The sequence below is a fragment of the Scomber scombrus genome, chromosome 4 (assembly GCF_963691925.1).
Source record: "Scomber scombrus chromosome 4, fScoSco1.1, whole genome shotgun sequence".
Lineage (NCBI taxonomy): Eukaryota > Metazoa > Chordata > Actinopteri > Scombriformes > Scombridae > Scomber > Scomber scombrus.
The window spans coordinates 5617264-5634198 of record NC_084973.1 but is presented as its reverse complement, the minus strand read 5'-3'; the positions used below and the strand labels follow the sequence as shown (position 1 = coordinate 5634198).

At 38.0% G+C, this 16935-nt stretch overlaps 1 protein-coding gene across 1 annotated transcript in view; it reads left to right on the top strand.

Annotated features, from left to right (window-relative positions):
• abca2 (ATP-binding cassette, sub-family A (ABC1), member 2) overlaps positions 1-16935 on the top strand; it is an 89057-nt gene that overhangs the window by 18984 nt on the left and 53138 nt on the right. The window contains 1 exon segment of the mRNA XM_062417273.1: positions 15213-15306. Within this exon segment, the coding sequence (XP_062273257.1) occupies positions 15213-15306 (94 nt within the window).

Below are 16935 nucleotides of genomic sequence, written 5' to 3'. Positions count from 1 at the left end.
TTGGAGAAGTGTAAGATATTACAGTTTAAGATTAAACTTGTTTGCCATTTTACAGTTGTTTGATGGATGTGTCTGAAGATTCTGTCATCCAGGTCTTGGTTATCCATGGTTATATGATTATATAATGGCCTAAAGACAAAATCATAAAGCAGTGAAAAAGTTGTGTATTAGACGTGCACATCTGGAATAAGAAAGCAGGTGCTGGACCAAAAATGCATTAAGCAATCAACATCAGAATAAAGCAATGACGTCTTGATATGATATGAGCAATGATGACTTGATATCATACATTAGGTAACCCTTTGGGCAACATGACATGGCAACATTACCTGCTAACAGGAATTAATGTGAGTTGTAGCTATATAATGTATCTGTGCAACAAGAAATACTCATATAATAAAAGCAGCAATATTGAGATATCTGCTTTAGCAATATTTTCCAAAAATATTGCCCAAAAAAGTATATTAGCATTAATATTATTGCACATGACTTCTTTGTAAAGGCAGAGCTCTGACAGTATACAGCTGCCTGCTGTTGGTTGAGCTCTGCAGAAGCTGTGGTTGTGACTGTGGACATGTTTATTGCTGGGCCATCGCTGCACATGTGGTTTGTGGTTATTGTTGAAACACTGTTCAATCAGCTCAATCAAACAGATGCAAAAAAGGAGCAAATTGCACTCCGCTGCAAAACTTTATGGGCGCGATTGCACTGGTGTATAATCAGTGACTTGAATCAAACTGAATACAGAATTTGCAAGGAAACAGGAAGGTAGAATTAATGATATTCCCATCGTTACCTTGCATCTTTAAAAGTATGTTATTATTGCGGGGCTGTTGGATTACATTAAATGTTAATGTTAACCATTAACATATCTTTTTCACAAGTGTTTGATAACCACATTAAAAAAAAAAGTGTATGTATATATTCTGTAAAACAAGATAATCAGCAGATTTATCAATATCACTAATATTGGTATCTGCATTGTCCCCACAAATCCAGTATCTTTCGGGCCCTAATTGACCGATTGACAAAACACCCTACAATAGATAAAGAGGGAAAAGGAAAAAAGCAGGAACCACAACAATCTGCATACTGTATATATAAACAGTTAAGTAAAGTGACTCACTGAATTCTGAATAAATTCAGCAGAGAAATAAATGAAGAGGGATGATGTAACTCAGCTGTCAACAGTTAGCAGCCTTGCATACAGATAAAAACCACTGCAGCTTCTTATCTCCTCTCTGGTTTTCACTTCTCTACATTTTAATTTCACTCACCAACTGGAATAAGAAAAAAAATGAAAACATCAACGCTAAGTTTTCTACTCGCGCCAAAAGCATACTAATGTTTTTAATATCATTAGGCAGTAAAGGTCTGAAACCGATGGTATTAACACCTCTGAGAACCGTCTTGTAGTTCCTTCTTTGTAACAGGGAGGTGTTGGTGTTGGTTACTTATTAAGAGGAAGTCAGAAAGATGTTTAATAAATTATAGGATTTAACCTATAACCCATGGTTTTATGTTGTTCCCCTTTACCCCAGTAATCTGGGTTGTAACATATATTTGGGGGCTCGTCCAGGATCGTATCAGGACCCAATTTGTTTGTGTGAGGCCTATCCTTAGTAGTAGTTTGGTTTGGTTACTCTTCCTCCTGTAAAATGTAGTGGCTCATCAAGTCAATTGCTATTCTTCTAGGTTTTGGTAGGTTCTGCCTTTAGTAACAGGAATAAGAACTTTTTTTTTTTTTTTTTAAATGCGGTATCTTTATATTTATTTCTCTGTGTGTGTGTCGACTGAGGCTGAGGCAGTGTTGTTTGCAGATGTAAACCACAGATGAGGCTGACAGTGAAAACTTCAACCACACACTAGTTGAGATTGTGGGCGTGTGTGTGATGTGCTGTTCTTCTGTATTTATGTATCCTGTGTGGTTTTTGCTTTGTACAGTTTGTTCTTATGTTGCTGTAACCAGAGGTGGAAAGAGTACTGACATTTTCTACTCAAGTAAAAGTACCACTACTTTGATGAAATTTGACTTCAGTAAAAGTAAAATAACTTGTTTAAGATGTACTCAGAGTAAAAGTAACTAGTAACTTTTTTTAAGCGTTGGGGCGTGGGGGGGTCTGGGTTAGGACAAGGACAAGGGGATATAAATATCCAACTAGTTGTTTTAATTAATGGTATACCTTTTCAAATTAAAGTGCAATGACAAAATTAAACATTTTCAAACAATACAACCATTGAATTGAAGGTGGCATAAATTGTGGATTCTCTAAACCGTCATTTTCTTCACCAACAGTCATACTGCAAATCTATAAATCAAAACGGGTCAAGTTCACAATGTTGTAACTTTCCCTAAATGACCCAAAGATGAACAAACTCTAGGTGTCCCTGTAAAAAAGGCTGCCCCCCTGTGTACCATTCGCTTAAAGCTCTCATTTCCGGTACAGTACAGCAAATGGTAACATTTATGTTTAACACTGTCCCTTACAAATAAGTTTAAATATTATATAACCAAAAGACAGACCTTACTTTAAACTTTATTGATCTCTCTTGGGGGAAATTCAAAATTGACAATCAATCTCAAAAAGTGATAAAAGAAAAAAAAAAGAATAAAATACTATATACAATAAAACAATCTCCAAATACTACTATATAATAAACAATAAATATACAATACATTAGTTGGAGATACTGTGTGGTGTTGTACAGTGTGATGACTGATGGTGTGTGTGTGTGTGTGTGTGTGTGTGTGTGTGTGTGTGTGTGTGTGTGTGTGTGTGTGTGTGTGTGTGTGTGTGTGTGTGTGTGTTGAGAGAACAAGACAGCAGCTTAAATCGGTAATAATCCATTTGTGCTGCCTAACATACAACATGACTTTGTCTTTGCTGTGTGACTTTATAATTTTTTTTTTCATTGGACTGCCGTTGCTAATCCAGCAGACTGAGTGTCCTTTAGTTTCATCACTGGAGGACAAATTCATTCTCATCAGCATTAAACCCTTAAGCTAAATCAAATTGTGCAGCGGCGCTCATAATTTGAGGATTCACGATAAATCAGCCCTGATTTTTGGCTGAAGTGGCCCTTTAATAGATAAAGGTTATTAAAGGGAGTTGTTTCAGTGTGTGGCAGCCAGACCGAAGATGACACATCCATTTACAATGAGGGAGAGATTCCTCCAGCTGAGGAGAGAGAGTAGGATGAGCGAGGAAGTTCGGGGAGTGGAGGGAAGGCTTTTAGCTGGGGGTTCAGACTTTACTGCAGCAGGGATTACCTCAGTATGGTGAGGTGGTGGAACGACGGTTTGATCACTGAACTGAAGTCTGCAAGGCTGCTTCTCAGAAAAACGACACTATAGGAGGTACATTCACTCAGTAATGCAACCTATAGTTACATTTGAGTGACAGACGCTGCAGTATCATGGGCACCAATTACAATTACTGTAGTTTTGCTTTTTTTTATAGAAATAAAACCCATTTAGTTCATTTGAACATATCAAATTAAAAGTGGACCAAATCCACAAAAACATTGGGAACTCCAAGACAAAGAGACGGTGTGTAATTCACAAAGCACTCGTAAAGTGTTGAACAGCAACTGCCAAGCAAATAGCATCATGGTGCACCTGTTCCATTTGCATGGCTTTTGTATGTAAATAAGTGTAATCATACTTTTCTTTCTTACTTTTCTTACCTTTCTATGCAAATAAGCAGTGTTGCAAAAACAGTCTAGTTAACAAAGACCAGAGGTAATAGATACACACACATCTATTGTGTGTTAACTGCGCACACGCTCACTCCTCACTTTTTCTCCATCTTGAAATCTTCAAGCTTGTGAATGATATTGAGGTGATATTGAATTATGTCAAGGGCAAAATCTTCAGTGAGACACTGGGGGAGTGGGGGGGCGGATGGGGGGGATCAAGTGGTTTTGGCTTATCTCAGACTTTCAGCTACTTAAAAAATAAAAATGTCCTGACAGCTGTGATGGAGCTCAGGTTTCATCTATCAGGGCTGATTTATTATAAACAATCCCTAACAGAGTAAAGCTGAACATTTATTTCCATCAGATCCTGACTGATTGAGTGTTAATGTGTAAATGCGCAAAGCGTCTTCTCAGTTTGGAGACGCACTTATCGTTTCAGCTGCTGTGTGATGCTTGTGAAAGAATTTTTGTAATAGAAGTTTCTCTGAAGAAAAGCACAGACGATGGAGTGATGAATCTTTCTCTTTTACTCGGTACATGCCAGCATGGAGAAGGACACACAGTCGTTCTCCCAAGCAACAACCAGTTTCAGCTTTTATACTGTACCTCCCGGTGGAAGTTAAATAAGACAGGGTGACAAAGTAACAAAGTACAACAAATGAAGTTGTAAAGTAACAAAAGACAGAAACCCTTCAAAGGCTACTGACATCATGTGCTGACCCCTTACTAGGTCAAAAGATGGTCAGTCTCCCGTCAAACAGTACCTGCAATCCATCCTTTTTGTACCCAGAGCTAGAAAATATGACTATTTGTATGGACTTGCTATCAGGTAATCAATGCAAGCGTTTTTCCATTTAAAGCGACATGTGATTGGCCCATAGCAGCTACAACCCGTCTGTGGTGGTGAATTTGAGTTAGCGCGCTTAGCAGTTCAGCAGCCAAGATGCTACCTAAACACTCTAAAGTGTGTCTATACTACACACCTGTTACACCTGATAAAAGCAAGAGCAAAAAATGTGGAATTGGTATGGGATGAAGTACTCAGATGGTATCAGTATCACTTTAAGGGTACTTGGATTGGTAATGGTATCATCATTTTTTAAATGATACCCAGCCCTAACTTATAGCTTTGATGTCTGTCGCATGGGCATTGATTGACAGCTGTGATTAAGACCAGGTGATTAAAACAGGTAAAAACTGTTTTTTCACAGTTTGATCGACGGGTCTGTTGACTGCTCATATTACCTGGCATAGGCATCAATTGAGCTTTACATGCAAAAATTCCCATAATTCATTCCATCATTATGGTCAACAGTGATTCTAAACATAAAATTGCACATATTAGTGAATGATTTATAATATTATCATTTATCATTCAATTACCCTGAAATATGTGTCTTATTAACTGCAGAGATGATTACTAATAACTGCACAGATTTGACCACACACACAATAAAACTTTAAAATGCTGTCTTATGCAACATATTCGTATACTTAGTGTTACAGAGATTTCTCTATCCGTAGTCAATAAGTGGCGGTGTGGCCACACGGTAACTACTGCATCTATGAATAGCTAATTGATTCAATTTATATCATACAGACATGGGAGTTGGACTATCTTACAAGAAAACATTTGCTGAGTAATACTAGCTGGGTTACTTGGTAGTTATAATCCACATTATTTCAAACAAAACAAAACAAAACACAGTGAAATCACTCCAGGAATGCATCTGTAATTTATTGCAAGGTCTGGCTGTGTTATCTTAACCTGATCAGGGGCAAAAGAGAGAAAAAACAGGGGTATGTGTGTGTAGGGGAAGAGAATGAGACTGCCATTTATTTCACTCTTTTCCCTGTCTCAAAACTCAAGTCCCTGTCCTTGTGAATGCGGGGCTCGCTTGACTTGCGTTCTTTGGTTAAAATGACCCTGGGGGTTATTTAAGTGTCTTCACATCCTGCAGTTAATTTGTTATCTTGTCAGAAGTCTGTCTCTCAGGAGGTTTGAGAGTGCCTGGTCAATTCTGAGATGTTTCATTCTTCTTGCTGTGGCTGAAACAAGGACATGAGGACACCAGCTCCTGTACCCAACTCTGTGTGTGTGTGTGTGTGTGTGTGTGTGTGTGTGTGTGTGTGTGCGTGTGCGTGTGCGTGTGCCTGTGCGCACTGTGAAAAAAAAGCCTGTAGAATCTACTCAATAAAGTGAGGTAACAATTTGCTCAATACATCACACATCTAATTACTTAATATGTAAAAGGTGGGTAATACTAACTCCTGATTATTAGTAGGCATTTGTTCATCTCCTTAATGATTATTGATAATAATTAATCAATATGACTAATTAACCATTACTCATTCAGGAAAGGTTAACTTTACTTGAAAAATGATTGTCACTAGGGCTGGGACGATCCTCATTTACAAGAGAAAACACACTGAGAAAACACACGCAATACAGATAACATACCTAGAAAAGGATGACGGTATAAATAATATGTAAGTATTTCATCAAATCAAGATGATGTAATACTAAAATATTAAAACTTTTAGAAAAGTAAATTAAAACCGCAAAGTGAGTCAGCTAAAAACAAGAGCAGCTGGAAAAAAATGACATTAAAAATTGAAATTGCCCTTAAGATAAAAATGAGGTAATCTTTATACTGTTCTGCAGGTTATTCCAGGTTGCTGGTGCAGAGGGTGAGAAACAGGATTTTCCACCTGTAATCCAATCACTTGAGCATTTATGAACCTGCTTTAAAAGACAAAAACAAAGTGATATAAGGGGGTCAAAATTGATTAAGGGCTTTTAGAATAAATGAAACCCAGTGTTCATCACTCCTTACATAAGAGGCCACTCTTATCATACAGCTCAGAATGATGTGTACTGTGTAATAAATCTTGATGCAAAAATATAAAATACTGGAATCATCTAGAGCTACCTTAGAATCACTCACAGCATCTTAAGTTTCAGATAAAACCACAACGTCAGGATCTGTTTGTGTTATCAAGATTTACAGCTGATGCACAAGTGCTAGGCTCATGATGCATAATAGAGACAGGTGTGAACAGCAATGTGTCCCAGCTGTTAATTTGTGATCACCGGAGACGCAGGTGTAAACAGAGTCACGGTTCTGTGATCGGTTTCAGAAATGAATGATTTTGGTGCTGGCCCTGACTGAAACACCACCGCACGCTACTGCATACGCACCACTAACTTCTGATCTGATTTTGGTTGGTCAATAGCGCAATCGCTTTCTTCTGCCTCAAAATAGCAATACACAAACAATGCGCCTGACTACACCTCATTTTGAGACCAACACTTGCATGGGCGCACAGATGTGCACTGGGGCACTTGCTATTCAAACAACGTGGGCACTGGACGTGGGCGCTGGACGCCGGGACGCGATATACGACCGTATGACTGTAATGTTATGACCTGGCTCAAATGGCCACAACAAAACACATCAAGTTGATCATTTAACAAAAATATATTTATTTAATCCAAAATAACCAAATCAAAGTTGTGCCAAATTAGATGAAATTATGAAGTATGACCATCAGTGGCATCAGTTATGTATGTGGTGCCCTGAGTTACTGCAGTTAGCCCTCTCGTGCAAAGGAAAGTTAACCACACCCACAGATGAACCCAGAGGGGCATCACACACACCCCTCAAAACAAGGGCCCCAAAAAGGGATCCCTGAACCACAGGTCCACAACAATACAAAAAAAAAAAAAATCTAACAAACTGTAACCCTGGCAGCCCACTCAGCAATACTGAGGTCAAACAAATGATAAAGGTCATGTCCACGTATCATATGATAAGTCCATATATAGACATGATGATGTTGATAATTACATCGTTATACAATAAGTCGAACATAATGCAACAACTTTCCTAATGACAGTCACCAATTTTAAAAGACCTAAAACTAACTTTAAGTAGACAAATGATATGAACAAAAGCTCTAAATATATTATTAATAATAATAATGATAATTTTATTCATATAGCACCTTTTAAAAGCAGAGTTTACAAAGGGAGAACAGTACACAGCACAGACATACAACACTGAGAGCAATAACAAGGCTGACATTAACAATACGACGGTAGAAGACAATGAAACTCAATAAGGAGTGGATAAAAAGATTAAAAGACAAACAATGAACAAACGACATCACATAAAAGCATTGCATGAGCCTCAATGAATAATGTAGGACACCTTCCTTTTAAAGATGCTGACAGCTGGGCTGAGAGGCACCATCTTTGTGTGAAGGGAGCCACTCTTAGAACTGAAGTTACCTGATAGTCCTAGCTACTCAAGTAAAGAATAATAGTTTATTTTTTTCTCTCTTTTGAATCACAATTATTACTATTGTACCTTAAAAACCTTGAAAGAATTATGAGGAAGAATTTACTCTGTTATATATTTCAATAATATACTTAAGAGACATTTAAAGGATTTGCAGGGTTGTATTTGTCCCCTTTTTTTTTTACAGTGTGTGTGCTCATGTCACCCTGGGGAGGTGGCTTTGTCCTCACACAGCAAAGTCTGAGACAGCGTCGTGACACAGCAGGAATGCAGATGCCACTGCCGAAGTGAAAACTCCATACACTAACTGTGTGTGTGCATGCATGTGCAAACCGGCTTTTAATCCATTAAAACATTTTACACATGCTTGCTCATGAATTTAAAGGTATTTTGAAAGATGCTATTTTTGACTGTTGTATGACAGTCTCTCTTTCTCTCAGTCACTACACACACACACACACACACACACACACACACACACACACACACACACACACACACACACACACACACACACACACACACACACACACACACACACACACACATATCCCCTATTTACATAATGCAGCAAATTTTAATATACTGTAGCAGCTTGAGAACTTTACATACTGAGGCTACACTTAGTATTCATACCGTACACAAAAGGGCTTCATTTACGTCACATACAGAGAACCATTCAAACAGGCTGATATAACAAAGGTGTTGGTTGATGTTGAGGTCAAGTTCATTCACATGAAAAAGTTGAATAAAAAAAAAAAAACAGGTGCTGGACCAAAAAACTAAATCATGTAAAGGCAGAAGAAAGTCTGCACACTGTAGCTCCCAATGCAGGTATGAAACTCTTGATATCCCATTTAAATTATACCTGATACCAAATTGGGAAAAGAGTGTCATCCGAAACCTGAAAGAACAGGCCCGTAATTAAAATACAACATTTACACATATTCTATATCTAGGCTGATACACTGGAACTACTTTTTTACACTGGCATCAGTCTGTGTGATGTAACTTCATCTTATACTTAACATCAAAGTGAATGACAGGCTCTCAGCTGCCTCTGTTAGAACATTGTGACTGATGTGATGAAGAGCTGCTGTACAGAGGCATTATTTGAAGTGTTTGTGTTGTCATGAACTGGCTCAAAATTCCGACAAAACCAAGGAGGAGAACACACACACACCAGTGTGTTCATCTCAGAAGTGGCCATCTCAGATATTACCCTCCTACCTTTCCTTACACACCCACGTGGATTCCTGCTGTGTGTTCTGCTGTGTTTAAACACACCTACAGATTACATTTTCATCCATTTGTTATACAAAATTTTGAAACGGCATATTGAAAAAAAGAAGGCATCGCAGAACCTGCTTCCACCTCCTTTTATATTTCCATCACCTGAGCATTGTACTGTAGCTGCCACCAGCCTTTATAAGTACTGTCTGGATTAATGGATCAGATGATTGACGGATAGCGAATTGAATAATCCAGAGGAGAGAGAGGTTAAGAGAAAGACATACGGTAAAAATGAGTCTTAAGAAATTTAAAAGAAGAGTTTTCCTGCCTGATGAGTCGATATTGTGGAACCATCAGTAGGGTTGTGCTGGAAGACCTCAGGCAGGAGCCCAACCATTCAATGCTTCAACCAAACAAGCAGTAAAATCTTCAAATCAATCCTAAAAGTTAACCAGTGAAGAGCAGCAAGGATTGTGTGTAATGTGGTCTCTTCTCTTAGTACCCGTTAAAAGCCTCACAGCAGCATTTAGCAGCAGCTGCAGTCTATGGATGTTTCTCTGGCTGATAGCAGAATAAAGTGCATTGTGATATTCTGGAGGAGGATGAAAGCATAGATGATTTATTTTTTTTAGGTCTGTAGGGGGAAAGGAATGATCTGATCTGTAAAACTTTGTTACCTCAGCATCAAAAGACCTATAGACATAAGAGGCACACTTGCATTAACATGATCCAGCATTCATTTTGATTAGTTATGGCCCTTGTCTATATTCGCCCCCCCCTCAGTGGTCTCTGAAGCCCCTGCCTCACTGTTCTCACTGCAGTCATGATCAGCCCTCTTAATAATTGAGCTGCAAATGAGTCGTGAGTGTCTGCTTAATAATACATCAGCAGCAGAGTCACAGATCCTTTGTGTTGCGGAGGTGGTTGAATGAGTGTGTGAATAGTTCAGTGAAAGACAATGAGACAGTGTGTCTCTGCAGCGTGTGTGTGTGTGTGTGTGTGTGTGTGTGTGTGTGAGTGTGTTTTCAACCATTTAAACACTGATATATGTCATAATCAGACCTGGTCCTGGTATAAAACTAAAAGAAAAAATGGATTCTACATTCAAATGGAATGAACATTAAAGGACTAATTTGACACTAAATTGACATTTTCAACATGCTTTTTGCTTTTTTTTGGTAATAGGTTAGATACAGAAGATCAGCAACATAGTCATAGCTGTCTAGGACCAGTGTGTAGAATTTAGTGGAATCTAGTGGAACAGACTTGGCAGAAATGTAGTGAATAATCACCTGAAACTAAGACTGATGTTTTCATTACCATAGAATGAACCTTATATCTACATAGGGAGTACGTTCTCTTCCACAGACTGTCAATCTGTCAATCTTCCTCTATAATCTTATTTGAATTTCATTATTATTTTTAATATTCAAATTATATTAGAATTTTTAATGCTCAGATTTAGTCTATTATTAATATTTACAATGCACTTATACACAGGCTTTGTGTGTTTGCCAACTCCACTGTCAACATGTGGTTATCTTATGTTCTGTCCACTAGAGGGCATCTCAACATTACCAAGAAATATAATGGAGCTGCTAAGTAATAACTAATCTTAGGCACAAATGAATAACGTCAACTATAATGAGCATTTTTAATCTCATTCGAGGTTCGCTAATGTTAGCCAACATATTTATATAAAAATACACATTCGATAAGTATTTTTAGCATTTGATTGCTATTATTTTGTTAGTGTTCGAGTTATATTCGAATACTGAAATTCGTTCCAACAGCCCTAATTCACATGAGAGAGAGAGAGAGAGAGAGAGAGAGAGAGAGAGAGAGAGAGAGAGAGAAGAGAGAGAGAGAGAGAGAGAGAGAGAGAGAGAGAGAGAGAGGAGAGAGATGAGAGAGAGAGAGAGAGAGAGAGAGAGAGAGAGAGAGAGAGAGAGAGGACACCATTCACATAGGAGAGAGAGAGAGAGAGACAGGACAGAGAGAGAGAGAGACAGGACATCATTCACATTGGAGAGAGAGAGAGAGAGAGTGACAGGACATCATTCACATACACTGTAGGAGAGAGAGAGAGAGACAGGACATCATTCACATTGGAGAGAGAGAGAGAGAGAGAGAGAGAGACAGGACATCATTCACATTGGAGAGAGAGAGAGAGACATGAGGTGAGACTGAATCTCCTGCAGGATGAGGAACCTGATCCAGACATTAATGTTTGTAATGTTCATCAAATAAAAATGTTTATTCAAGAGATTTCAGGACAACAATGACTAATCTAGCTTAATTTTAAATCACGCTTCATTTGTAAAAAAAAAATGACATCCACACTCCAGGTATAAGGTGTGTGTTTGGATCTCGGTCAGCTGAACACCTGAACAACAGGATACTCTCTTTTAAACCTATTTCATTCAACAGGTGATAAAAGTGCATTACAGCTAACATGTTGTCAGCCAGTGAGTGTGCTGAGTGTGTGTTCTCTGTGATCACTAACACAGCCCAGCTCACTTCTGTCCTGTTGTTTTTATTAACATCGTCATAAATGCTTCCTGTTTTAAACCAAGCAAACAGTAACTCATGCTGAATTGTTCCTCCACACAGCCTAAGCCAAGTCACTGTTCCCCCCGTACACATGAACATGCTGCTGTTTGAAGATTTATCCACACTGGAGGCAGATCGTAAAAAGCTCGGTGTGGTCGGAGGGACAAACTGGAGAAAAAGATGTGCCAGCTTATGTATGAATTAAATAATCTTAGTTTTCTCTTTATTTAATAATCTTAGTTTTCTCTATCTAATAATCATAGTTTCTCTTTATTTAATAATTTTAGTTTTCTCTTTATTTAATAATTGTAGTTTTGTCTTTATTTAATAATCTTAGTTTTCTCTTTATTTGAAGCGGGGACCTTCAAATGGACACATCACATCATTTGGAGGACTTGTTGGTTAACAAACAACATGATGTCCTTGTGTCACCCATGGTTACAGCTGGCTCAGACTCTGTTAATAATAATGGATACAATACCAGGATAGAAGTTTAAAATGTGAACATTTATTCAAATAAACTAATGTGTAAATTACAAGCATGAGGGAGGAAGAAAGATAGAGAGAGAGAGAGAGAGATGAACAAAGGGTGTGTTTATATACAGTAGGCTCAACCCACAAGCCAGCACGGGTGCAAATTAGATGAAAGTAGAGCTGTGGACAGGAATCAACTAAATCAAAAAATGACAACACCTTCAAGACAACCAAGAAGAGTTGTGTTTGTGTAAATCAATACCAAGAAATGGACGTGTGCGTGTGTGTGTGTGTGTGTGTGTGTGTGTGTGTGTGTGTGTGAGAGACATCCTCCCGCCCACTCTGTGAATGTCAAACATTGTGTCCTTTGTGATTCCAAATGTTTTCAATGGCGTCATTGGTGTGCACCACGGACACCAGTCTTGTGGATGATGAATAATTCTGATTCCACAATCAGCAGAGGCCTGTGTGTGTTTGTGTGTGTGTGTGCATCTGTGTGTATGCCTGTGTGTGCCAAGTTTGTATGGTAGCATATTGGTGCACTAGGGGTGTAACAGTACATCAAATTCATGGTTTGGTATTTATGTCAGTTTTAGGGTCACTTAGGGTTATTTTGAATAACGTAATCGTTCAACTATGGCTCATAGTTGGACGATTAGTTGTCACTAGTTGTCATTTATTGACAACTAATTGACTATTTGACTAAAAATTGAAGAGCTCAAGATCTGACCTTGATCTGATCAACTACAAAGCATATTCAACAAGTTTGAGATAGATAAACATCTCTTGAGGTATACTTTGCATGCTTGGATGCAGATGGGTGAAATCAACAGTTTCTAACAGCTATCTGGAGAATAATATGAGGTCTGACCTGAACCAGCAACAAAGCATTCATTTCTCTTGATATTTTGGCAGATAGGAGCATTTTCAGTACCTTTTTGTGTTTACTTTGTTGCTCCTGCCTCACATCTAACCAATGAGCATGGCTTTTAGTGATGCATTTTGTTCCGCTTCAATTTTTTTCTGTGTGATCTAACCAATGGGGAAAGTCTACCAACTCATTAACTGATTCAGTCCAAGACAAAACCCACTTTATATTAAAAATAACCCTAATTTTCTTGTTCATGTGGCTGCAGGTTTTCATTGAAACTCAGCAGGAGCACACCAGGTTTGACTCATTTCATCAACTGATGTCAGTCTTCTAACAGTTGATTGGTCGAATCATGTGCTTCTTCAAATGATCACGTGGTTTATTAGACAACAGGACTACAGTATAAGCCACAAGTCTTCAAGGTATTTGGACCTGATAGAAACCCTGTGAGAAGTTCTTTTTGGAAGGGTTAGGGTTAAGTTTTACAAGGGGTCACAAATCAAAAACTTTGGGATCTAGTTGTTTAATTTTAAACAGTTTAACACATTTTATTTATGTAAAATCTTAAACTGAAAAGTAAGTATCTGTCAAATAAATGTAGTGGAGGAGAAAGTACAATATATTTTTGAAATGTTGATTTGGAGTTTGGTGCACTTAACATTATGGAGAGAAACTGCAGGATTTGACACTAACAGCATGCTGCTGTTCTTTCACTCAAATCACAAGTTTGCTTTTGTTTTTCCAAGATATGAAAATCAATACAGTGAATTTATTTTTTAATAAGAGCGCAACCGTTGTCTGGGTAGCTGTTTTGTGCTATGTGTGTGTGTGTGTGTGTGTGTGTGTGTGTGTGTGTGCAGTATATCCACTTGTAAGAGGCAGTACAGTCATGGTTATGGTCTGCTGCTCATGCAGATAAGAACTCTTTTGCATGTTTTCTAATCAAGTCTGCCTTTTCTGTTTTTTATGTCACATGAAAATGAAGTATCATATTTTTGTTGGGGATCTTTTTTAAACCATATTCTAATTTGTTTTTACTTTATTTTCGATTATGTGTTTGTACAGTGTGTGTGTGAGTCCCAGTTCATTTGAATGTGTGTCATCAGATAAGATGCAAAGTTTTGGTGTGTGTGTGTGTGTTTGTGTGTTTGTGTGTTTGTGTGTGTGTGTGTGTGTGTGTGTGTGTGTGTTTGTCTGTCTGTCTGTCTGTCTGTCTGTCTGTCTGTCTGTCTGTCTGTCTAAATGGACTATTTATCTGTCATGACCTTTACAGACACACACATACACACCAGTTGCGTTGGTGTGTACATCTGTACACAAAGAGGATCATGGTTCTCAGTTCTGTGTGCACAGTGTAACCAGATACTACCATGTACACACACACACACACACATGAACACACATACAAGCACATGCACACGCACACACACACACACACACACACTTTGTCAACATGATTCCTGACTGAGGGTTCAGTGCCCTCATGTGGCTCTGTCATCATATAATGAGGTGAAACCAGAAGCCTACAGCTGCTATCACATAGCATCCATGATACTGATTGATGATGTGTGAATGAGGAACAGAAAGCTGAGATGATTGGACAGAACAGAAGAGAAGAAAGGCAGCCAATGAGATATTAAGTATTATTTTGCGTTTTATAAAAAAATAAGAACAGTTCGTCAGTAGTCAAAGTCTACTCAGAATTGTTTACTTGAACATTCAATTTTTACTTTTTTCCCCTTCTATTACAACTATTATATTTTCTTAGTATCTGTTGATAATTGTTGAACTGGCTTTAAATGGCAGGTTTATCATTTTTCAAGACTGTCTTTTAAACAGTAGTCAGGAGCCCAAATGGACATTTAATCATGTTTTTCTTGCTCTAATCATTCATCCTGTTCATACTGACCATTAGAAGATCCCTTCATAATACACAATGGACAATATACAATGGAAGTGATGGAGGACTAAATCCACAGTAAACATGTATTTGTATTAAACTTAAGTTAAAGTTAAGGAGCCTCTGGTAGAATCACACACCTGCAAACTCAAGCAATATTTTCTTCTCCTCCTTGCAGTGGGTGCTGGCCTTTGAGATCTTCATCCCGCTGGTCCTCTTCTTCATCCTTCTGGGTCTGAGGCAGAAAAAGCCAGCGATTCCCGTCAAAGAAGGTAGGCAGACATACAGGACATGGACGGAGACATTGTTGTTGATGAAGGGTTAACTGCAGTTTGGGTCTTATTTTCATGGTTTTGGCCATCATTAATATCAGTAATAATAATGTTGAACTCATCGAATGAACTAACCGGTCAGTAAGCCTGATCCACCTTTCAATTACTGTTGCTGCTGTTGCTACATCGTTCAAACTATCCACAACATGGCGACTTTCTCACCAAATATAGCGACTTTAAACACGCCTTTGGCAGCTGTTTTTTGAGAAAAAGCCTTGTGAAAAATGTATCAGCTTTTTGGACAGCCTTTTTCTCCTCTCCTTTGAAACAAGTTACCCATATAAGATAGAAAAATAGTAAATTAACATGTGACTTAACCGAGCAGCTTTCAAGTAATCTTCAGCTGCTTTCCATTGTAAAGAGTTGGCAGCACTGGTCTTACACACTTATAACAGAGCCAGATTTACCATTCAAATTCACAGCAAGCTTTAAAACAGTGGATCTCTGACAGATGCACAAGTTATGTAATGCTTAAACACTGAGGCTGAGACATGCTGAGAAACTGAGACATGCTTGTCTCAGGCGGGACTGGTCTTGGATACAGCTGCATATTAAATAGAAAATAATGTAGATAGTCACTGCGACCCTGTCTCCTCAAAATGACCTTTCATACTACTAAATACTTTTCCACTCTAAAGTTGGTGGGAGAAGGTCAGGGTGAAAGACACAGGACTCTGACAGCAGAGAATCACATCCTGGTTGCCATGGATGTTTAGTTTAAGGCAACAAAAGCACTTTGGTTAAAGTTAGTGACAGATTAGATTAGAAGTATTAATAAACGTATGTTCTTCAGATCAATGTTGGCTTTGTTTCTGTCTTAAACCAAGAACCTGATAGAATCTGATCTTTCTTTATCCTTAACAAAGTGCTGCCAGTGTCTAAACATAACCATAAAGAGTGTATAGAATAATGCTGCAGTTACAACCAGCAGATATTGTAGGGCTGTCAATCTTCCTTTAATTTTTATATTCAAATTATATTTGAATATTATTTCTGTACTTATACACAGGCTTATGTGTTGCCAACGCCACTGTGAACATGGTTATTTTACATTCTGTCCACTAGAGGGCATCTCAACATTTTCAAGGAACAGACCACAGCGTTCAGCTAGCTGCTATGTAATAACTAAGTTAGGCACAAATGAATAACGTTGTCATCTTTAATGAGCATTTTTAATCTCAACACACTCATTGTTTCCTCTTTTAATGAACTGAACAAAAGCCAGGGCTGCATAAACTGAAAATAAATAAAGGTGCTCCATTAACTGCATTTATAATACTAACATTTCAGACAACATTAGCGAGGTTTGGTTTTATATGTTCACTCATACATCAGCATTTCAAATATTCAGTATTTGTTTTTTTCCATCAAATGTATTAAGTAAAGATCAGATATCTTGGTGGAAAACATACTGAAATATGTTGTAACTGAACATTTCATAATCATATGTGCAGTATCAGCATTATCAGCAAATAATAATAAACTAAAACACTTTATTTTGAAAGAAAACATCACTCAGCCTACACTAAATTCCCTCCTCTTCGTTAGACAGTGACCTTCATAAGGACA